The following is a 23849-nucleotide window of genomic DNA, read 5'->3' on the forward strand; positions in this document are numbered from 1 at the left end:
GCATAGGCATGTCTCGTGGACGATGCTCTAGCGGAAGTGATGGTAGCCACCACCGCAGGTGGTAGGGTACTCAAACCTGCCTCGTCCCGTCCAGGAGCCACACGTGGAGGTTCCAAAGATCGGGACGAGGGTGCCATAAGGTGCCCCGTCCCTGAGAAAGGAGGTCCTTCCTCAGAGGAATTGGCCAGGGAGGTGCTGTCGCGAGGAGTACTAGTTCGGAGAACCAGGTCCGGTTGGGCCAATACGGGGCAACCAAAATGACCTGCTCCTCGTCCTCCCTGATCTTGCGCAAGGTCTGCGCAAGAAGGCTCACTGGGGGAAACGCATACTTGCGTAGGCCCCGCGGCCAGCTGTGCGCCAGTGCATCCGTGCCGAGCGTGCCCTCGGTCAGGGAATAAAACAGGTCGCAATGGGACGAGTCGTGGGAGGCAAACAGGTCTACCTGTGCGTCGCCGAACTGATCCCAAATCAGCTGAACCGTCCGGGGATGGAGTCGCCATTCTCCAGCGAGAGGCCGAACTCGAGACAGCTCGTCGGCCGCCTGGTTCAGGTGTCCCGGGATATAAATGGCTCGAAGCGACCTCAGATGCTTCTGACTCCATATGAGGAGGTGGCGAGCGAGTTGCGACATACGGCGGGAGCGTAGACCACCTTGATGGTTGATGTACGCTACTGTTGCGGTATTGTCTGATCGGACTAGTACGTGCTGACCCCTGAGCAGCGCATGGAAGCGGTGCAGGGCGAGACGTACAGCCAGCAACTCGAGGCAATTGACATGCCAAAGGCGCTGGGGTCCTGTCCAGGAGCCCGCGGCAGCATGACCATTGCACATGGCGCCCCAGCCCGTGTTGGAGGCATCTGTTGATACAACAACATGCCGGGAAACTCGTTCTAAGGGCACTCCGGCCCGTAGAAAACTGAGGTTCGCCCACGGGGTGAAGGTCTGACGGCAGGCTGGAGTCACTGGGACTTGGAGCGTGCCGTGTTGCCATGCCCACCTCGGGACTCGATCGCGAAGCCAAAGCTGAAGCGGTCTCATATGAAGCAATCCCAGCGGCGTTACTGCGGCTGCGGATGCCATATGCCCCAGGAGCCTCTGAAAAAGTTTCAGTGGAACCGCACTCTTGCCCTCGAACTGACGAAGACAAGTCAGCAGTGACTGCGCGCGCTCGCTCGTAAGCTGCGCGCACATGGCGACCGAGTCGATCTCCATACCGAGAAAAGAGATCCTCTGCACGGGGCAGAGTTTGCTCTTCTCCCAGTTGACCCGAAGGCCCAGACGGACTAGGTGCCGGAGCACTAGGTCCCTGTGTTCGCAAACCTGGTCTCGAGAGTGAGCTAGGATCAGCCAGTCGTCGAGATAGTTCAGGATGCGAACCCCGTGTTCCCGGAGGGGAACAAGGGCTGCCTCGACGACCTTCGTAAAGACGCGAGGGGACAGGGCTAGCCCGAAAGGGAGAACCGCGTACTGGTATGCCTGCCCCTCGAAAGCAAACCGTAGAAACGGTCTGTGTCGAGGTAAAATGGAGACATGGAAGTAGGCGTCCTTCAGGTCGATCGCTGCAAACCAATCCTGCGGCCGCACACACTGGAGGATGTGTTTGGCCGTGAGCATCTTGAATGGCAGCCTGTGAAGGGAGCGGTTCAAGACGCGCAGGTCGAGGATTGGCCGTAACCCACCGGACTTCTTGGGTACAATGAAGTAAGGGCTGTAGAAGCCGGACTTCATTTCGGCTGGAGGGACAATCTCGATCGCACCCTTCGCCAGCAGGGTGGCGACCTCCGCTCTCATGACAGGGGCATTGCCACCGACCATAGTGAAGCGGACTCCCCTGAAGCGGGGAGGAGATCTCGCGAACTGAATCGCGTAGCCGAGCCTGATGGTTCTCGCGACCCAGCGGGACAGTCTGGGAAGCTCTAGCCAGGCCTCCAGAAAGTGCACCAGCGGGGTCATACGAACCACAGACGTACCGTCGGTGGGGCAGCGAGGCGGAATGACCGGCACCGGCGAGGGTGGCATAGCGGCCCTGTGCGGGGGCACGGTCATTAACCGCGTCCTGCCAGAGGAGGCCAGGGGAGGGCGCGCGTCCCACGGGGGCGTGCTCTGGCAGGGGTCTGGCGACAGAGGGGGATGAGAGGAGCGTGGCCCGTGGGCGGCGCGTGCTGTCATCCCACACCTCTGGGACAGAGGAGGGCGGCAGTGGCGGGACCCGAGGGTGGCGCGCACTGCGGCCCTCTGGCTCTGTGGGCTCAGGATTGGGGATTTCGATTCTTTCTTTAACCACATTAGGGTGCTGCCCGTCATGGGACGAGCAGCGGGGAGTGGAGAACAAAAGATTCTCCCCCGGCCCTCCACCGGGGGAAGGAGTGGCCCTGCTACCACCTCCTGTAGAGAAAAGAAAGCCAATCCTGAGCTGCCCGTCTCAGGAGCGCCGCTTAGCCTGGCGTTTAGCGGGCCGCGGGGCTGGAGAGGGCTGTGGCGCCTTCCTACGGCTTCCTCCGCGACGCGGCGCCGGTGAAGGCTGCTGCTGGGGCCGTGCGGGAGGGGCGGGAGCCGTGGGAGGGCGCCCCCGGCGGCGAGCAGGCTGAGGATTCTGTACCGGCGGCTGAGCAGCAGCAGCGCGTCGGGGCAGAATGTGCTTGATCGCCTCAGTCTGCTTCTGGGCAGTCGAGAACTTTTGGGCAAAATCCTCGACCGCACCGCCGAAAAGGCCGGCCTGGGATATGGGAGCGTCAAGCAGACGAGTCCGCTCGGGCTCACGCATATCAGCCAGGTTCAGCCAGAGATGTCTCTCCTGGACCACAGCTGTGGACATCACCAAACCCAGGGAGCGCGCGGTCACTTTCGTCGCCCGGAGAGCGAGGTCAGTGGCGGCGCGCAGCTCATCAAAGAGCCCTGGGTCTGTCCTACCCTCGTGCATGTCACGGAGCATCTTGGCCTGGTAGACCTGCAAGATGGCCATGGCATGCAGAGAAGCAGCTGCCTGTCCCGCCGCTCTGTAAGACTTCGCCACCATGGATGACGAAAATCTACAGGCTTTGGACGGGTGCTTTGGATCACCACGTGATGAAGCGCTTGCCGGACACAGCTGCATCGCGACAGAACGTTCAACCGTGGGAATCCCAGTGTACCCACAAGCATCAGCTCTATCGAGGGGAGGAAAGGCGGAGAAAGCCGACGAACGATCGCGGGAAGACATGGGAGCCTTCCAGGACCGCGTGACTTCCTCATGCACTTCCGGGAAGAATGGTATTGGGGTTGGGCGGCGACGAGTGTCAGCGGCCGCTCCCAAAAACCAATCATCCAGCCGCGAGCGCACTGGATCAGGTGGCGGGGACCACTCAATACCAATGGCCGCGGCTGCCCGGGAAAGCATGGCGGTCAGCTCGGGATCAGACTCGGGCAATGCTGGCGCGCCCGAGGGCGGCAACACAGCCGAATCCTCACTTCCCGAGGACTCGCGCCCACCTTGTGATGCAGCGATCGACATCGTATCTTCCTCTGGAGCTCCAAACGAGATGCGCTGGGGCTCCGAAGAGGAACCAGCGGTCTCAGTTTGGACACTCGCGGGTGCTGATGCTGGAGAGGGGTGTGTGGACCGTGGACGTGTCGGCGGTATGTCCCACACAGTCACCCTCAGGTCACCCCGGCCACCAGCCGAAGTACTAGCCCTCTCGGGACCAGTAGATCGGGGTGTGGGTAGGGGGACTCTCGCTCTAGTGAGCTCATTGAGTCTCGACCGCAGCATAGAGATGGTCATGTTCCCGCAGTGGGAACATGAGTCATCCACGAACGCTGCTTTAGCGTGATCAACGCCCAAACACGCTAAGCAGAGATCGTGCCCATCAGAGAAAAATATGTCGCGACCGCAACCAGAAGTGCACGGGCGAGGCATCTTTAAAAAGACGTGCCACGTGCAATGCTCTTTTTGTGAGAGGATAAACTCCGCGGATGCTGAAGCGAACAGGGAGAAACACACTAACTGTCAGATCACTGAACAGACCAGCAGGGTAGTGAGCACTCGCTGAAATCGCCGTCACACCAACACCGGAGAGTTCGCTCGTCTCGAAGGTAAGAGAAGACTAACTCAGAATATTTGGCTTGCAGGAGTGGAGAAGTTCTCGGCTCCGAAGCGAAAGCATGTCTGCATTGTGCAGCGTACTTCCTTATATACCCCCTGCGGCGGGCGGAGTTACGCTATGCAAATTCCGCAGACCCATGGCATTTCATTGCCATTGGCTCGTTTTCTAATACTCGAAGGTGATAGGCTTCTAAGCGAAACCCCAATCGTCGTCATCCGACGTAACTCGGAGTGACCACGAAAGGGAACTATAACATCCTGGTTAGTGGGATCACCATATTTTTGCACATTAACTAAAAAACATTTATCGTACATACTATGGATCTTGATGTCCTCTTTAGTCTCCCGAAGAAGACTGTCCAGTTTGTCCAATGTTTTTTTTAGATGTTGATAATGCTGAGTCATCTCTTTTACAATGATCATCTTCTCCTCCTCCATGCGCCTGACCAGCAGGACTTGCTCAAACAGTCGCCTCTTCAAGCCGAGACTCGACACTATTTCTGAAAATAAAAGTGGAGGGGAAAAACCTTCAAACACTAACACACAACATATTCAGCTTTACGTCTAGCACAGTGTTCTTCACTAGTCATTCTGAGGGCCTTGAGAATAATATTGATGAAGAACTTTATAAGGGTAATAATATAACAATATCCTAACTGTATCATCCCTTAAGTATGCATATAATAATGCAGCCAATACACATAATTGACAACAACTGAAACATCACACTACAATATAACAGAAAGTTAAAGAAATGCTCATCCCAGTATTAAGATTTATCTATTTGTATTAAAGACATATTGAAAGGATATCTAATTGGTAGGCAGAGTTATTTCATGCTTGGGTTGGATTTTGCCATTTCAGAATAGATATGGTTTTCTTCTTAAATGTGTTTGGCTATTGCAGCTCTTATATATAAAAGAAAAGTGATGACCACTACTAGTATAGAGTGTGTGTTACAGGAGTAACAATAACTATCAGATTATCACTATGGGCCAGTTGTTCAAAACATTTAATCTGGATCAAAATTATCCGGATTTGGAAATCCCATTTTTTCTTGTTCAGGATCAGGTGATCCGTCTTACTTTTATGCCGGTTTTTCAAAGCAACATTGGACTGGTTCACCCTGATCCAGATACACAGTTTTCAAGATTACCAAATCCGGATTACCAGTGCTCTAATTGGGACAACATATCACAATGTGGGCTACCAGCGATGTGAAGAACAGGCAGAAGAGCCAACATGGGGTCACTGTAAGTGTTTCTTATTTTGAGACAAAACACAGAAATAACACAAACATCCACTTCCATTCATAATTTCTTTAATGACCCCTCATCTGAGCCACAACAAATAAAACACACATATATACATTAACAAATACATTGTGGATATTTTGAAAACATCTTAAAAAAATAAATAAAATGGCTAAATGTCCAATAGTTAACAAAATAAAGAATGTTCAGGGTTCTTCTTCATCTCTGATGATTGTTTCTTTGAAATTAATATACGGAGATGAATGACAGAAAAATGGAATATATTATTTTTGTTTGTTATTGAAATCTGCTTAGGTGATTATTTCATGGGGACAAGATCATTTTTATTTTATTTTTACTTTACTATACTATACTGAATAGCTTAATTGGTAGCCTATGTCTACTTTATCACTGTTAAAACGGTTACACAAGTCAAGTGCAAAATATAAATAAAAGTATATACACTAAATGATACAAATGTATTATTGGACCAATTTTAAAGTTTTACTACATTTTCTTCCTGGAATCCACCTTGAAATCCTTCCCCCTGTTGGGATCAGGATGATCCTGTTTTTTGGATCAAAGTTATCCAAATCCTACTGACAAGTTTTGAACAACACAAACTGAAGGTTTGATCCAGATTAAAGCTAGGATTGGATCCTGTGATCTAATCTGAGTTCAGATTCCTTCTTTCCCTTTTGAACAACCCATTTTCAAGATTTGATCCAATCCGATAACCAAAATCCGCTCAGCTTACCTTTGAACAACTGGCCCTATGTCTTCATATGGGAACATTACAGATCATTTTTCAGATAGCAACAGAATATATAATGTGTTATTCTTTACTGTATGTTGCACCTTTTTTACTGGGTGGCAGTGTTAAATTGCTGAGTGTTATTACTTGTATTAACAATCAACTGAATTTTGTGAATTCAAAAATCCCAAAAATAAAACACATTAATTAGCATCTCCTTGTGCTTCCCAAGGCAGAATAAAGTCATCAGAGAGACTGCATGCTGCTTCGGTGTCAGTTTTCTCTTCACAGCCAGGAATGGTGTTGTACAGCACTATCTTCTCTCTGAGTGTCTTTTTGAGCTCACCAAGTCTTCTCCGTTTGCGTTGCCTTGTTTGGTTGCTGTCTGTAAGTTGTAAAAAATATATATATTAGAAAAAAAAATGTAAATTACAAAATGCAAGTTGAGTGATGTAGTATCAAATACCATTTTGTCGACACAGATCATGCTTCTTTCTTCGGATGGAATAAATAATCTCCTGGATTTCACTCTGGAGCTCTTCCTGCTACTGTGAGTCCTGTGTCTCTCTTGAAAACCAGAAAACACAGTATCACTGCAAAAATGTAGACAAATATATATGGAAATGTATACACCAGCGACTATATTACATACCAGTGGCTGCCCATTGCTTGCCATCACACACCCACCGATCTGCATCCTCCATAGAGATGTTTAACTCCTGCTTGAGACTCTCAAGATCGGCTGCTTCCACTTCTGCTCTCTGTGTAGTCTATTTAAAAAGAGAAAAAAATGACAGAAAACACAGTATCACTGCAAAATTAACCACAATTGCCCCTGAAAAAAGTGCAGGGGAGAGCACAATCACATTCATAGTGTCTCCAGGGCTCAGGAAACACCTTAACGTGCGGTCTAGGCTTCTTACTTTGACAAATCTTTTCGCCAGTGTCTTGTGGAGACTCTCCACCTTCCTATTGTTCATCCCATGGCAAGTACAGTAATCATATCTCCTCTGCCTATAAAAAAACAAAACCAATAAGAACAAATCAATTGTACAATCTAGCATTGTGTGTCAAACACACTGGTTAACCCTTTTTTCAACCAACCTGACTTGGTCCTGTAGTTTGTAGTAGGAGCTGCCCTTGAAAGGAAGCTATTGACCTGTTCCAGCTCTTCAACAACAGTGTTTCCTGCACCCTCCTGGCTTCTCCCGCCCCACCTAACCTGCTCCAGAGAATAAGACCAAGACCTTTATCATTCAAATCTTATTTATTAGTGTGTGTATCATCAATTGAATTTGGTGCCATGAGCAAATTTTGATATGTTTAATATTTGAAAATATAAAATGTTCTGAGGTAGGATAACAATGAAAGAAAAGCTTTCACAACTGCAATTGTGCAGTCAGAACTTTTGGAAGGGATCAGGAAGCATATCCAGGGCCCGGTTTTTCAAAAGGTTTAATCCGGATAAAATTTATCCGGATTTAGTAATCCTTTTTTTTGCGATCCGTGATCACGTAATCCAGCTTACTTTTGAGCCAGTTTTTCAAAGTAACATCGGATTGGATCAATCTGATCCGGATAGGAACTTTTCAGGATCACCAAATCTGGATAACCAGTGCTCAAACAGGATAGGAAATCACAATGTAGAACTATAGATATGTAAAGAGCAACAAGTAGAATAGCCAGTGTGGGGTCAATATAAGTTTATTTTTATTTGAAATGAAAACACACACATTTAAAAAAAAACTAAAAACAAGAAAAAACCCACCCCATCCTCTTCCAGCAGTCCGCTCATTCCATTCTTTGCATTTTTTTTGGGGGGGTTATTCTGTAATCATTGCATGCATCACTAATAAATATTCTAAAAACAAAAATATTTTCGATTGTGATGAATGACTAATATATCAATTTGTGACAGAATAAAATTTATTGGTTTTGGTCAATTTTGACAGCTGTTTGGGGGATTATTTTATGAGGCCAAACTCTTTCTACTTTGCCTATACTGAAAGGCTGAATACGTTAAAGCCTACCTAATGACTGTAGCCTGACGGATGAACAAATAAAATTAAAACCTTATGAATAAATAGGATATCTTGTAAAATACTGCATGATCCAAATATAGTATTATTTGATACATTTTTAAAGTTTTCATTACATTTTGGGCATGAAATCCACGCTGAATCCACCCTTCTGATGGGATCAGTTTAATCCAGATTTTTTGGATCAAAGTGATCCAAATCCTACCAAAAAGTTCTGAAAAACCCAAACTAAAGGTTTGATCCGGATCAAAACCAAGATTGGATTACGTGATCTAATCCGATTATGTAATCCGTTTTTTCTTTTGAAAAACCCATTTTCAAGATTTGATCCAATCCGTTATCCAAAATCCTAGTGGATTACTTTTGAAAAACCGGGCCCTGCAAACAACCCTGATGTTAAACCAGAATGACCAGTACTGTTGTAACAGTGTGATCACTGAGAGTAATGTTAATTATGTTTAAAAAGTTCATAAGCATATATATACACACACACACACACACACCCAACACACACAGACACTAAATAAGTGGTTTTAAACTTGTCCTTGAGGATACCCAGCACTACACATTTTGTATATCTCACTTATATGACACACTTGATTTAACTCATCAGCTCATTAGTAGAGACTGCAAGACCTGAATTGTGTGTGTCAGATAAGGGAGACATACTGTACACAATGCAGTGCTGGGGTCCTCCAGGACAGGTCTGAAAACCACTGCATTAAAGTATTTCAGTAATGTTTACTACTCTTGACTTATGAAACGTGCATATTTACCCAGATAATAATCAAGCTACATTTTTTCTGATGCTGTAAGGATGTTTCATTAAAACATTAAAACGTAAACTTAACTCACACACAGTACCTCACATTTGCCAGTGTGAGCCTTGGCATGCATTACAGATAGAAAAGGCTTCATCATGGGAAGTGGTTGGAGCTCGGATAACTTTTCTGCCATCTTTTCCAAATAAGGCCAGTGCCTGTAAAGGGGAAACTGCCAAAACTGGTAAGGAGACAAACCAGGATCTAAGTGACTAGTACAATTCCTGTAACACTACAGTATGTAGTCATATGTAAGGTAATTTGTCATATCAGTACTGATAAGGTAGTAGCCATATTCATTTTCTAATTCCATAATATAAAAAATGTGTGATTTTTAGCTAGTCATGGTGTTATTCCCATGCATGGCGTATATTAATAAAGGTAAAACATCAGTAAAAACTTCAGTTATCATTTGGCAAAGATGTGATTATCTGAGCCACAAAACCTGTGTATATTAAATATGGAGTCATCTCAGCCTTAATAAGCCTGTTAACAAGCAGAATCACTGAAGGAAAGAAGAGAACAGAAAAAGAGACGAGTAGAAACACAAGAACTACAACTGACTTCAGCCACAGCTTTAGATGAAATCAACTGAAGAGAAAAGAAGACATTAAATCTCTCAAAATCTCAATAGAGGAGGATTAAACAACTCCACAAACAGCATTACCAGCTGTGTTCAAAAGTAGTAGTTTGGTAAATAGTTTCCAAAATTCTAAATTGTAGCATTTTTGTTTGTGTATATTTCTATTAAGAAATTAATCCCCAAATGTTGTTCCCCAAACTTTTCTATTCTTATATAATAAAAATAGTCCAAGTGGGAACTGGGAACGCAAAAAAACCCCACATTTTTTAAATACGGTCTCGCAATTATATGGCACAGCTGTAATTTATTTCTTCGTTCCAAACCCGGAAGTGTGAAAAGAATCAATTCGAGGAGGAGCTGCTGGATGTTTACCATACTGTCTATGATGTTTACTCGTCTCACAGTGAAACCGAAAGCAGCCAGCCAGCAGCCAGCCGATGACTGTAAAGAGCCATTTGGGAAGATAGAAAATCAGCAATCGCTTCACATGTGACAGTAAGTCGTTAAACTTTTCATAGCTGTAATATCGATAGTATTTGCGTCCAATCAGACCTTATGACGAACTCAAACTGAAATGCATGATAAAGTTGAAAGTTATACTTTCGTGATATCTAGGCCTAGCCTATACCTCACGACACGTCAATTACACTCAATGGCTGAAAATGGTTAAACTTGCTCTTACGTTTTCCTTTAACAGGAGAATATTAGTTTAATGTTGAAATATTTGGTTGATTTTAAACTATTTAACTATTTTTATAATCTAGATGTGTTCAGTGACGCGGTAAGACTGGGGAAAGGGAGTGTAGTCGCAGGATAAACAGACAAACGCGTAAAAATAACACCATATTTGCTTAATGAGAGACGAAAAACGGATCGTGAAAAACACCTAACGTTACAAGAGTTCAGCAGTGTCATTAAAGTGAAGGTGAATCCAGTGTTTAAACGAGGCTGCTGTGTTTGAAAGTGTGGCTGACCGCTGACATGTTCTAAAAACCAACATTATTTACAGAGAAAAACTGTTAATTTTGCGTTAAAGCAAATTAAATTCATTTGTGTTTTCTGTGTCCACATACAGGTCTGAAAAGTCTCTCATCAAGGAGGAAGAGAATGAGCAAACTTCCTGTAAAATGAGTGTGTGTGAGGAGAGAGAGGAGGAGAACCGTACCTGTAAAATGAGTGTGTGTGAGGAGAGAGAGGAGGCGGCGTCTGTTCACACTCAGAGAGCAGCATCTCCAGTATCCAGCTGTGTGTCTATGAAGAGTAACAGATCCATGTTTAGTCCCCCTGAGTTCAGTGATGGACCTGCTGTGACCTCTGACCCTGTGTGAGTAACATGAATTTCAGGGCCGGTCAATATTCTGCTGGCGCTCTAGACAAGATATATTATATTATATTATATTAATAGCCCCTAAAAACTACAACACTGGCAATAACACACAAACACAAATAGTTGTTAAAATAAAGGGTAAAAAGGCTATATAAAATATGTATCTAAATTGAATATATCTATAGATATCCAGATAACTAGTTAGTCTCATTAGCCTCATATGGCGATCCTATTCTTAAACATAGACTGGAAAACTACATATCCAAACTTAAATGGATGCTGAACTTAAAGTGCTGATTTACATTTATTTTAATTTTCTATTAATATAAAACCTGTGCCTGGTCACCCTAAAACTGCAAGTTAAATTGGTAAATCCAACCAAGTTGTCTTTAAAGTTTGTCTCAAACTATCAATATGCTCTGGGAGTTTTAGGCGCAGTAGCCAATATGGCCGCTAGGTGACATTCAAACTCCATTTAGTGATTTAAAAACTTGAAAGATTTTAATTTCATGAATGCTTTGGACCACTGGCCTCTTTTGATAAAAGACACATAGGGTTTTATTGCTGAAGTGAAAGCAAGCAACAACAGAAGTAAAAAAAAAAAAAAGTTTTACACTGAACTTGAATTAAATGTAACTAAAATGAAAAAGTTTCCACTAGTGCTCCGTCCCAGTTAAAATATTCTAAAGTAACTCCTCAAAATATGAAATAAACATCAACAACTCACACAAATTGTAGTTATGATTCTTACTCCTATATTGTTTTTTCTGCTCTTCTTCTTTGCTTCTCTTCACCAGTGTGTCTGTGAGTTTATGACCGTTTTTAAAAAGTAGACTTAAATTTTTTTTTTTTTTTAGTAAATAAATAAAAAACTATAACTGACAAAGGGCATCAACTTTGAACGTCAACTTATAACAATGAATTGACTAATTCACCGTTAATAAATGAAGTTTATTTGCAAAAACTGATAAACGGCATGTTTAAAAATAATAAACGGACTGCTGTGTGTTATCCTCCACATATAGCACATTCTGAATCTTAAACACGTTTTGTCACAAATTTACTTAAATTAATTTAAATTTTAAATTTTATGGAGAGGAAATGACAAATGGGAAGAGATCTACTGCTCAAAAATCAGCTAAAATCACACTAAATCATATCAGAAATAAGAAAGCTGGCTTGAGAGCAACAGTGGGGATTTTAGGGGTTTTAAATAAATACCATAGGGGTGTAACCCCGGCATCCTGGCCAAATTAGCCCCTTGGCCTCTGTCCATCATGGCCTCCTAATCATCCCCATATACTGATTGGCTTCATCACTGTCTCCTCTCCACCAGTAAGCTGGTGTGTGGTGGGCGTTCTGGCACAATATGGCTGCCGTCACATCATCCAGGTGGAGCTGCACATTGGTGGTGGTTGAGGAGATTCCCCCTTTTCATATGAGAAGCGCTTTGAGTTCCTAGTAAAGTGCCATATAAATGTAACAAATTATTATTATTATATAATCTTTATTCACATTGTCCGTAATGATTACTGAGATTCACATTCGGACGGGACTAAAATCACAGAGAAGCTCTGGTAATTATTACTTTACCCCACCTCTCCATGTTAAACTAGTCCTGTTCGAATAGGGCTTTAACACGTTTTGCCAGAAAAGCCGGTATTGTCCATTCTCAAGGCATCGCAAGTTCATGGTTTACAGCAGAAACTGACAAGCACTCTTGTTGTTTGTGAAAACAACCCGATAAGTCCATTTTAGCCAATCAGCGTGCAGTATTCAGGTCAGGTGACAAGGCTGCTAGTCACTTTCTTCATGAAACTTACCCACTGTAACGGGTGCGCAAGGATAAGGCCAGGGCGAATCCAAATGCTTAAACAGATTTAATAACAAAAGGCAAAACATGAACAATCCAGACCCGAGATCAAGGCAAATAATCCAATTGAGAGCATAAACTAATAATCCAAACACGGAAGGGAAACCAGAAACATACGAAAACCCCATCTAAACTACACTACCAACAACGACTCAGACAAACTAACTGAAAAGCAAATGGTCTGTTCTTTCTTTTGATATATTGCATGTTCAGTTAGTTATTCATACAACAAAATATTCTGTGGGCCATGAAATATTTGTGAAAATGATTTAAAAAACGCACATTATATCCCGGTGTGCCTTTAGTCTCATTTACCCTACCATTAATAAAACAAGTTTTCTCTCTAAAACGATGCATAATACACATACTGCTCTATAAATTACAGTTTTGTTGGCCAAAAAATCTGCAAAGAAACAATTTAAAATATTTCTGTTGTTTTTTCTCAGCATCAACAACAGGAAGAGAAAGAGAGCAGCTTCTCCAGGATCCAACTGTGTGCCCATGAAGGCCCCAAAATTCAGTGATGGAGCAGTGACCTTTGACCCTGTGTGAGTATCATCATGTAGAGCAGTGGTCTCAAACTCAATTCCTGGAGGGCCACAGCTCTGCACAGTTTAGCTCCAACCAGCTCCAACTCACACCTGCAAGGAAGTTTCTAGTAATCCTGAAGACCTTGATTAGCTGGATCAGGTGTGTTTGATTAGGGTTGGAGCAAAACTGTGCAGATCTGTGGCCCTCCAGGAATTGAGTTTGAGATCACTGATGTAGAGTGAGAGACACATGAACACAGAATGCACAAAGGTTCAGAACTTTAACATGTATAACAAGTAACAAGTGGAATTCAAGATACAAAGAAAGCAATCCTTTCACTTTGTTAAAGTGTCTTAAATAGTGTTTTCTTACGCTTCTGTCTGTCATTTCCCTGTTAGATCTACATTTACACAGGAATGATTTTTGTTGCATGTGTTGCATCAGTGTTATGTCGACAGTTATCCTTTAAATTAGTGATGTACTGAAATTATCAATCTTGATAAAAACTGAAACGAGAAAATTCTGGCTAGGAATAAATAAAATCAGTGGTTCCCAATCTGGTTGTTGTGTTGAATAGCTAGGGGGTGCCACAAAATCTCTGCTCATTTCAATATTTGTTTATATCAATATATATAAATGTACGTTTTGTAAGGAAAATCTGATCGATCTGCCATAAATCAGCCAATATTAACTTGCTATAAATAGACTGCTTATCTCTAAACTTGCCAATCATATGTTGATGACACTTTTAAAAATCAGGAATTTAAATCATCTGATCAAGATAAAAGGAAATCTGTGATTTTCTATTTCTAAAGGAAAGGTGGCAGGTTCTTTAGACATAAAATCTTCTCTGACTTTTCACATGCTTCACTTGTGGCAAAGGAGATTTTACTGTGCAACTAGGAAATGCAGAAACAAACTGAGTTTGCAGTCTCTGTCATCAGTCTCCATTTTGTGTCTCTGTTCTTCTTAATGTGTTTTCAGTGGTGTGAGAGCTGACCAGATCAGAGATGTGTCCTGTCAGACCAGCACATCCTCCTCCTGTCAGAAACACATCAGTCATCATGACACAGAAGCAGCCCTGCAGCTCGATTCTCACCAGCCAGTGCATGATGATCTGCAGAGAGTCAAAGACCAGCACAAAACCAGCATGAAGAACAAGTATGAGAGCTTATTTGAGGGAATCAAACTACAAGAGAATCAGACCCTCCTGAACAGGATTTACACACAGCTGTACATCATAGAGGGAGAGAGTGAAGGGGTGAATGAAGAACATGAGGTGCTGCAGATGGAGAAAAGTTACAAGACACTCCAAGATACTCCAATCAACTGCAATGACATCTTTGATCCTTCACCTGAACTAGGATATGAGGAGAAGAGAAGAGAGAAGAAAGACAAAATCAAGACTGTTCTTACTAAAGGCATCGCTGGAATTGGAAAAACCGTCTCTGTGCAGAAGTTCATTCTGGACTGGGCCGAGGGAAAAGCCAATCAGGATGTAGATTTCATGTTTGTTCTTCCATTTAGAGAGCTGAACTTGATTAAAGATCATCAGTACAGTCTTCACAGACTTCTGCTGGACTTTCATCCTGAACTTCAAGATCTGGACTCAAAGATTTATGATGAATGTACAATTGTGTTCATCTTTGATGGTCTGGATGAAAGCAGAATTACACTGATGTTTTCAGACAGTGAGAAAGTTTCTGATGTGACTGAGTCTTCATCAGTGGGTGTGTTGATGTCAAACCTCATGAAAGGAGATCTGCTTCCCTCTGCTCTCATCTGGATCACCACCAGACCAGCAGCAGCCAATCAGATCCCCTCAAACTACATCAACCGTGTGACAGAAATTCAGGGATTCAATGAGCCTCAGAAGGAGGAATATTTCAGGAAGAGAATCAGTGATGAGCATCAAGCCAGCAGAATCATCTCACACATCAGAAGAGCAAGAAGCCTCCACATCATGTGTCACATACCTGTCTTCTGCTGGATCTCAGCCACTGTGCTTCAAAACATCCTGAAACAAGATCTCAGTGCAGAAATCCCTCAAACTCTGACTGAAATGTACATACACTTCCTCCTCATTCAAACTAGTATGAGGAACCAGAAGTATGAAGAGAGAGATCCAGAGAAACTCCCGCAGTCCAACAGAGGAGTGATTGTGAAACTTGCTGAACTGGCTTTCAATCAGCTGATGAAGGGCAATGTGATGTTCTATGAGGAGGACCTGATTGAGAGCGGCATAGATGTCACAGATGCCTCAGTGTATTCTGGGATTTGCACTGAGATCTTTAGGGAGGAATCTGTGATTTATCACAGGAAGGTTTACAGCTTTGTACATCTCAGCTTTCAGGAGTTTTTTGCAGCACTGTATGTGTTTCTCTGCTATTTACACAAGAACACTGAAGTTATGAAAATGTACCTGACAGGAATGTCCATAACTCAGTGTGGAAAGGTTCCTCTTGATGTATTTCTGAAGGAAGCAGTAAATAAAGCCTTGAACAGTAAAAATGGACACCTGGATCTTCTCCTTCGATTCCTTCATGGCATCTCACTGGAGTCCAATCAGAGACTCTTACAGGATGTGCTGATTCACACAGAGAACAACCCAGAGAGCACCAAGAAAATAATCCAAAACCTCAAACGAGGTCAAAAAAACAATGTTAGTCCTGAAAGATGGATGAATCTGTCACACTGCTTGATTGAGATGAAGGATAATTCTGTTGTTGAAAAAGTGCAGGCGTTTTTAAAATCTAAAGCGAAATGTAAAATTCTTTCTCTTGCACAATGCTCAACTTTGGCAAACATGATCCTGATGTCAGAGGAGGTGATGGATGAGTTTGACCTTAAAAAGTACAACATTAAATCAAAGGAGGGTCGAAGGAGACTGGTACCTGCTGTGAGGAACTGCAGAAAAGCTTGGTGAGTGTGAAGATCTAATAACACAATTACATGTGACCAGGGGTTAAAGTGGGCCGGAACGGTCTGGAACTGTGTTCCGGCACCTCAGATAAATTAATAAATAAATAGATTAATTAATATCAATGATAGTGCGATGGTAGGCGGTGCGCAAACATGCTTCCTGATGTTATGTTCTCAGTCACGGTTCTCCTGTCTGATTTGAGTGCATCTACGCCGGTTCACGCATGCAGACAAAGTCCTTCCTCCCCTCCCCGCTGAACGCCAGCGATTACAAATGTGTGAAATGCACTCACGGTGGTTGAGCGTGGTAAAGTTAGTTTTAGGTTCGATATTCGCCGGACATGTGTTTGCCCTTCCCACTCTTCTATAGGGTCGGCAGTCTTACAATTCAATTCAATAGCAGGATTAGTTTTAACATTATGTAACCATTGTATATCGACATGAAATATTCATTCAAAATCACCTACGTGCGTTATAGCTGCATATTTATACCTGAGAATGATTTGACGCATTTCCACAGCGCATGATGTCTAAGGGAATGTCTGCCAATTACACCAACTGCGGTAAACAGCCTATAATTTGTATTATTTAAAATTACTTTTAACATTTAAAAACAGACGTTTTCAAATTCCAAAGCTTGTAGAAGGTTCCTATTGGCAATACAATCCTGGTAGCCTTGAGTAAATTAACTTGTCTAAGAAAATGATTCATAAAAACATAAATATCAGTTGAGCCTATGTTTATTTTCTTCACTGACACAGACGAAAATGAAAAGACTATCAGTCAAAGTTCAGCTTTAGGAGGGGAAGAAATAGGGCAGGATAAGGAGGCTGAGATAAAAAGAAAGATGAAGATGAGGAGAGAGCAGGTATTGACAAATAATCGAATGCCCACTGACATGGTTTTAAAGCTACTTCTTACCCATTTTTTGGGTAACAATTGCACAAATTTCATACAATTGCCAAATTTTTCTCGGGGGAGAAAACCCCAAAGGGTCCCTGAATCCCCCCTAACTACCTCACATTTGAATGCCCGTGTCTGTGGGTGGGGCTGTGGATGGTAATTTGGGCTGGTGTGGCTACAGTGCCAGGGCTGAATTTTTCCATTTTCAGCCCAGTCAATTTTAACATAGTATCGTCGTCGTATCAGTGTAGATGTAGATGGACCAAAATACAACCATTAAAATATCAAGTAAATAAGTATTGTGATAGTTGGTGCCACAGTGACACTCTAGTCTCAAAAAGTATTGCTATACCACGATACCCAATATGTTGTCCCACAGTGAGTAATTTTTCCCTGAGGGTTCCCCCACCTGCCAAATCCCACTTTAACCACTGCATGTGACACATTGTGATGGATGTTTGATGAATATTATGTTCACAAGCATAAAACATTAATTACTTGCACTAATTGCAGTGTGTTGTTTTCATTCTCAACCAAATTCTCTAGTGTGGAACGGATCACAACATTCACAGTTCACAATAAAAAATAAATAAAAATTCACGGTTCAGATCATTTGCGGTTTTTGAGCCTCGGATCGGACCATTTTTCGGATCAGCTTTTAATTGCTTTTAATTTTTTACCTAAAGCTCACTTGAAGTTATTCGATACCACATCAAAAACTACTAGCCTAACTGATAAAGTGAACAGTCGGTAATAAAATAAGAACAATACACAAATTACAAGGAGAGATGAATACTAAATAACAAAGTCTAACAGTAGTATTCAGGTACAGAAATTAATAATGAAGCCTAATTATAAAATAACACTATTTGTTCACTGTACAAATTAAATATAGTTTCATCTTTGTTTTCAGCTGTATTTTGTTGGTTTATTAGCATTAATGACACAGACAACTGTAGGAATATTAGGTGTGTGCTATTCCTTTAAGACCAAATGCATGGACTGAAAAAACTGAAAAACAGCGGTTTCTTTCTAGACTGTTCACTTGTGACATAACCGACAGAATACTTGCAGAGACAGGTATTTAGACGGGTATTTTGACATCATTTTGTGTCCGTTCAAAGGCAAAGAAACGTGTAAGAGGAATCAATTTGGTGTTCGAGCGCTATCTGAAACGCGCCTCTCTCTCTCTCTCTCTCTCTCTCTCTCTCTCTCTCTGCATGCGTGCACTTCGTGTGCGATTTTCGCCTCTTCTTCCACATTTAAAATTGGTTGAATGTGTGAACTGGCAAGACAAAACACGTTCAAATTATAAACTTACTCTATGATGGTAAAATTTTAGCAGTTAATCCACAAATCACATGCATGCCGAACCGTGGAGCCTGGTCCGTACGGATCATGGATCAACTGCGATCCGTTCCACCCCTAAAATTAACAGTTTCCTTTTACCTCTTGTAGAAGAATTGCTGGATCTTCCTGCTGAAAAGACAACCAGCGTGATGTTATATGTTGAAGTTGGTCTTGACACCAGCATGCCTTTTAATTAGTTCTCTTTTTTTTCAGTTTGGCAGACTGTAATCTCACAGACCAGGACTGTGAAATTGTGTCTTTAGCTCTACAATCATCAAACTCCCCCCTGAGAGAGCTGGACCTGAGGAACAATCACCTGCAGGATTCGGTGAAGCTGCTCTGTATTGGACTGAAGAGTTCACACTGTCAACTCAATGTACTGAGGTTTGCGTTTCACATTTATTAATTACAGTTTCTCAATTGTTGATATATTTAATTGGAACAATCACCAATACTTAAAAACTCTAATGTACCAAATCCTTAAACCAAGGCTGCAAAATTGGCTTTACATTTCCTGCTTTATACTCAGTTTTCAGTTGTATATCATATAAAAAAACACACAGTTCTCTACATGAAGTACAACATTTAAAATGACTATAAAATCTCTTTAGTCTCTTTGGAAAGCAACTTATTTCAAAATGCCAAGCTCTTTACACCAATAGTAATACCCACTCCTCCCAGCTGTAAACAGTAGTTGTCGAATTGTTCACTTAGAAATCAGGGGCCGTATTCACAAAGCATTTTATCTTACCACTAGGAGTACTCCTAAATCGCACTAAAATATTTTAGCTAGGAGTTTTCTCTTAAAAGTTATTCACAACGCCTTTCAGACCTACTCTTAGTAAAGAAAAATGACAACTCCTAAACTAAGAATGAGTCTTCGTTGCTATGGATGACGTCATTACTCATGCACGAGCTTGACTGAAGTGACCACCTTGATTGGCTGATGATTGTAACGCGGGAATGATTCCAAACACCTCCCCCACGGTGATGAGTGACAGGTGACAGGTCTGAGAATGCGTGTGCTACACAAGTAGTGCGAAGGACGCAAGATGATGAATAACTGAATAAATAGCCTAAATGAATAAAGAGTATAAGGCAAAACAAATAACCTAGTGGCCTAATGAAACATATGGATTGATGCAATATCTTTGCAACATTATTGAATTAATCTGTCACTATATGCCTCTGCCTACGTTTGCAAAGAGAAGAACATTTTAATTTGATTCACAATGAAACGTTACAATTAGTTTACATGCAATGAGTAGCCTAGTTTTGGTTGTTGTTGGTGGCGTTATTGCATCCCTAGATATGCCTACAATGCAAAATTGTTCCCTCGCGATTGGAAGCTCCTGTAGCCGCCGCATACGCATTTCAAAACATCGCAACGTGAAATGCCACAAAAAGCGGTTTGTGAATAGGTCTTAGTGAGTTTGGAGTCCTCTCGACTTCTTTTAAGCTGTTCCAGGCTTAGGTGCTACTTTTAGGGCTAAAATGCTTCGTGAATTACTCTTAATCAAAAAAATTAGGAGTCCTAAAGTTACGAGTGACACGCCCATTATTTTTAGGAGTTGCTCCTAAATTCACCAGTTAGGAGCTTCTTTTTGCCTTAAAATTCTTTGTGAATATGGCCCCAGAGCTTTAGCACAGTTAAATAACATAGATGACCTTTTGCCATTTTGAATGAAAAAAGTGAAGCAAGAGTTAAAAGTGAAGGAATGAGGGTAAGAGGAGGATGAGGACAAGAATAATAATAATGTATATGTACATATTCTACTCATATAATTGTAACAAGCAGACTATGGTATGTATTGTCCTGTGTATAGATATTTTCCTTCACCTGTAGTTAGTTACAGTATGCTGATTTATGAAAGATTTATGATCATAAGCTAATGAAAATGAATGAATAAGATGAAAACAGAGTGATAATGTGGCCATTATCGATGATCCATCATTATTTCATCCACAATTTAATCATTACCTTTATTCAAGATAGCTGTGAGCATCAAAACATGACATAATCCTTTAAGCTCCTGAAATACTCACGAGTCACAGCAAAGTTCTTTTCCGTTCTTCATTTAGGGGTAAAAAGAAGTTTAAAATACATGTCCAGCGATATACTGTTAGCGAACATCCTGGCGCTGCCCACACTGCTGAGAGTGGTGTTTAGATGAATATGTAAACATGTGCTGCTTTCTTTCCTCTCAATAACAAAATAAACACACAACAAAAATGACAGTGGTGTAACTGTAGTTAAGAAAGCATCTGGTCACAGTGATGTGGATGTTTGCACAAGCTTTGCAGTTCGGCACTCCAGTAAAGTCATATCACGTCACGTTTATTTATATATCTCTTTAGAATCAGAATCAGAACACACACAAAGAATTTGTCTTGGTGACAGGAGCTTCCAGTGCAGAAGGGAAGTACAGACATACATAGGAATTACAAAAAAAGAAAAATAACAGATAGATAGAAAAATAAAAATGATAGATCCTACACTTATCCTATGGCACACTTATCCTACAAGCTGTCATCATCACTTTCCTCCTGACTGCTCCCTCACTATCTTCTTTTCTCCCGAAATAGTAGATAACATAGTAGATAATGATGTATGCCTGCTTCTTTCTCCCTGGTTAAGCCTGCGATTTGCTGTTTGCATCCACAAGTGGCCCAAAAAGTGGCTTGCTTTGTGTCAAAAGTCTCTGTTGTCATCTTAGACAAGTGAATGTAATATATTTCTGTCAAGTTAAACCAAACTTTTATTTTGACTGGTTGTTTCTGTGTGTTTATGATATGACGATAGTTTTTCTCAAATGAAATGGTAAAATGCTCATGAAGTGGCTCTGAGCGGCTCTGGAGATGAAATTCGTGCATTCATGTCCTCATATAGAGAGACGGCAAAAGCTGAAAACACCGCAAGCACCACGTGTGCTTCAGCGTGTGTGTGGTAAATAAAACTTCTGTCATTCAGTCACACAGAGACACGCAGAACATGCAGGATTCTGTGCAGGTCTTTTTGCATTTTAATATTCACAGACACTAGTCTATATCATGATTTGATTTAAGTGTACTGACCTGCTTTTTATTTATTCATCAAAAATTTGACAAATTCTGTGAAATTTCGCATTATACAGTAAATTTAGTTTTTATGACTAGTTCCACCATTCTGTCCGCGTTTTCTTTATTGCAGAAAATTTTTATGCACTGACTCCAGTTTCAGTCCACTCCTTGTGAAGCCCTCCCAAGGTCTTGAATCGGCTTCGCTTGACAATCTTCTTAAGGCTGCTGTCATCCCTGTTTCTTGTGCACCTTTTTCTGCCACACTTTTTCCTTCCTGTCAACTTCCCATGAATATGCTTTGATACAGTGCTCTGCGAACAGTAGGGCTGGGAATCGTAAGACATTTTCCGGTTCCGATTCCGGTTCCGCCAAACGATTCCGGTTGCGGTTCCGGTTCCCATTCAATAAAAAATATGAGAACAACTAATAAAAAATAGTAGTAAGGGAAAAATCCACAATCCTTTTTGTGTTTATTTCTTATACTTGTCAAATGAGTTTAACAGACTGGTAATGTCAACAAATTCAACATATTGTTAAGCAATTTTTGCAAAAAATAAATGAATTAGTTTTTCTGAAGGGAAATAAAAATTTCTGCATTCTCTAGAATAATTTGGAACCTCTCCCTAGCTTATTGTATCTCCAGCAGTGGAGAATACCCTCTCAGAAGGGGTAGAATATGCTTGAATGTAAGATGTGTGTAGAACAGATTATTTTTAAAATCTTTTGAATAATTGATTTAAGACTTTACTTGTTTCATTACTGGATAAATCAGCGCTATAGCAGTTAATAAACTGCATGCGTCTTGCGGAAGAACATTGTTGCCGGAGCTACTTCTCTCTATTTATGTCTATGACGAGTCACGCAGGTACTTGGCTACTCCGCAGTAGCTGCGATCCGCCAGTCTAAAGTATAGTCCGAGTAAAAACGCTTATTGCAGGGTTAACGTAGTAATTCTGGATCAGACAAAAACACTGATTGAAAAAAAGCATTCATGATGCACTCGCTCATTGTATACATTTTGTAAATTCTGAACACAAAAAAGTTGCGGACTGCGTCTTTATGAATGTTTTGAAGCATCAGATGTAATCGATACACTAGTTATTTGAAGGCAGCGACTTTCAAAAGGTGATTTACTCTATTTTGGTTGCTACCGTAGACATCAGTTTATACTCGAATTATAAACTACTTCTGTGATCATTTGAATATTTGTAACAGAAATATCGATACTGTGTGATTGTAAAGCTGTTTCATATTGACAACTGCTCTCTCTGGGTCAGCGACAGCGCAAACAGATTTGAATGTTCAGGGGTGAGGTTTTTGTAATTTAGGAATAAGATCGCGTGGGTGTTTGAATCGAGATCTTTTAAAGATTAACTTAATCGTGCAGCTCTCTCTCTCTCTCTCTCTCCTTCTCTCTCTCTCTCTCTCTCTCTCTCTCTCTCTCTCTCTCTCTGCATTGATATCTGACGCAAAACGTATTTGAGGAGCGCGAGGGCTTCATTCATTACTATTTTAATATGAGGTGAGACGTCGCTATTAAAGGATAAGCTCACAGCACTTCGCCAACACAGCACACCAGAACCGTTTTCGGAACCGAAACTTAGGAATTTTGCATGGTTCTGGTATTTTTTTAAAAACACTAACGGTTCTGGATAAGAACCGGTTCTCGGCCCCTAACCCTAGCGAACAGCTAGCCCTTTCAGTGATGACCTTTTGTGACTTACCCTCCTTGTGTCAATGATCGTCTTCTGGACAGCTGTCAAGTCAGCAGACTTCCCCATGATTGTGGTTGAGAGTACTGAACTAAACAGAGAGATACCCTGTATTTATACTGTATGAATGGTAATTTAATCACATTTGAAATGAAATATTTTAATATTTTGAGATAAAAGGGTTTTTATTTTATTTTTTTGAGCTGTAGTCTGTAGTTATTGACATTTATATAAACAAAGGTTTGGAACATTTTGGTTTACATGTTTACAAATATTGCACTTTTTCACGATATTCACATTTTTTGAGACGCACCTGTACGTATATATATATATATATTATACGTATATATATATATATATATATATATATATATATATATTAGGGCTGCTTGATTATGGCAAAAATCATAATCATGAATATTTTGGTCAATATTGAAATCACAATTTTTTAACACGATTATTGGTGGGTGATATGATCAAAGTCTTATTTTATGATATGAGTAATTTTAACCCTCTGGGGCCTGGATGTGTTTTGACATGCCCTGACATTTGTGCTTATTTCTGTTACTTATAACATTTTCATGGCTAAAGTTTGATTACATTGTATTCAGCACAAACTTTGCTACAATAAAATGTGAA

General features: G+C 41.7%; 2 protein-coding genes across 3 annotated transcripts in view; one reads left to right on the forward strand and one right to left on the reverse strand.

Moving 5' to 3' along the window:
* Positions 1-4554: 4554 nt before the first annotated feature.
* LOC311296431 (uncharacterized protein) lies at positions 4555-7290 on the reverse strand. Of its 2 annotated transcripts, XM_084418200.1 has the most exons (6): positions 7194-7290; positions 7013-7103; positions 6742-6859; positions 6556-6656; positions 6436-6474; positions 4555-4582 (listed from the first exon to the last, which is right to left on the reverse strand). In XM_084418200.1, exons 2-6 carry the CDS (start codon positions 7067-7069, stop codon positions 4577-4579), a joined length of 321 nt encoding a protein of 106 aa, XP_084274326.1. In that variant the 5' UTR covers positions 7070-7103; positions 7194-7290; the 3' UTR covers positions 4555-4576. The 2 variants fall into 2 exon arrangements, with proteins under 2 accessions (XP_084274326.1, XP_084274325.1); XM_084418199.1 differs by lacking the exon at positions 4555-4582 and having other exon boundaries at positions 6306-6474.
* Positions 7291-9929: 2639 nt separating this feature from the next.
* LOC311295414 (NACHT, LRR and PYD domains-containing protein 3-like) overlaps positions 9930-23849 on the forward strand; it is a 55271-nt gene continuing 41351 nt past the window's right edge. Inside the window, exons 1-5 of the mRNA XM_084416785.1 lie at positions 9930-10027; positions 10608-10856; positions 13179-13280; positions 14248-16185; positions 18652-18822. Of these exons, the coding sequence (XP_084272911.1) occupies positions 10660-10856; positions 13179-13280; positions 14248-16185; positions 18652-18822 (2408 nt within the window). The 5' untranslated portion in view covers positions 9930-10027; positions 10608-10659. The remainder of the gene's footprint in view (positions 10028-10607; positions 10857-13178; positions 13281-14247; positions 16186-18651; positions 18823-23849) is intronic.

Source organism: Rutilus rutilus (genome assembly GCF_951802725.1).
Source record: "Rutilus rutilus genome assembly, chromosome: 1".
NCBI lineage: Eukaryota > Metazoa > Chordata > Actinopteri > Cypriniformes > Leuciscidae > Rutilus > Rutilus rutilus.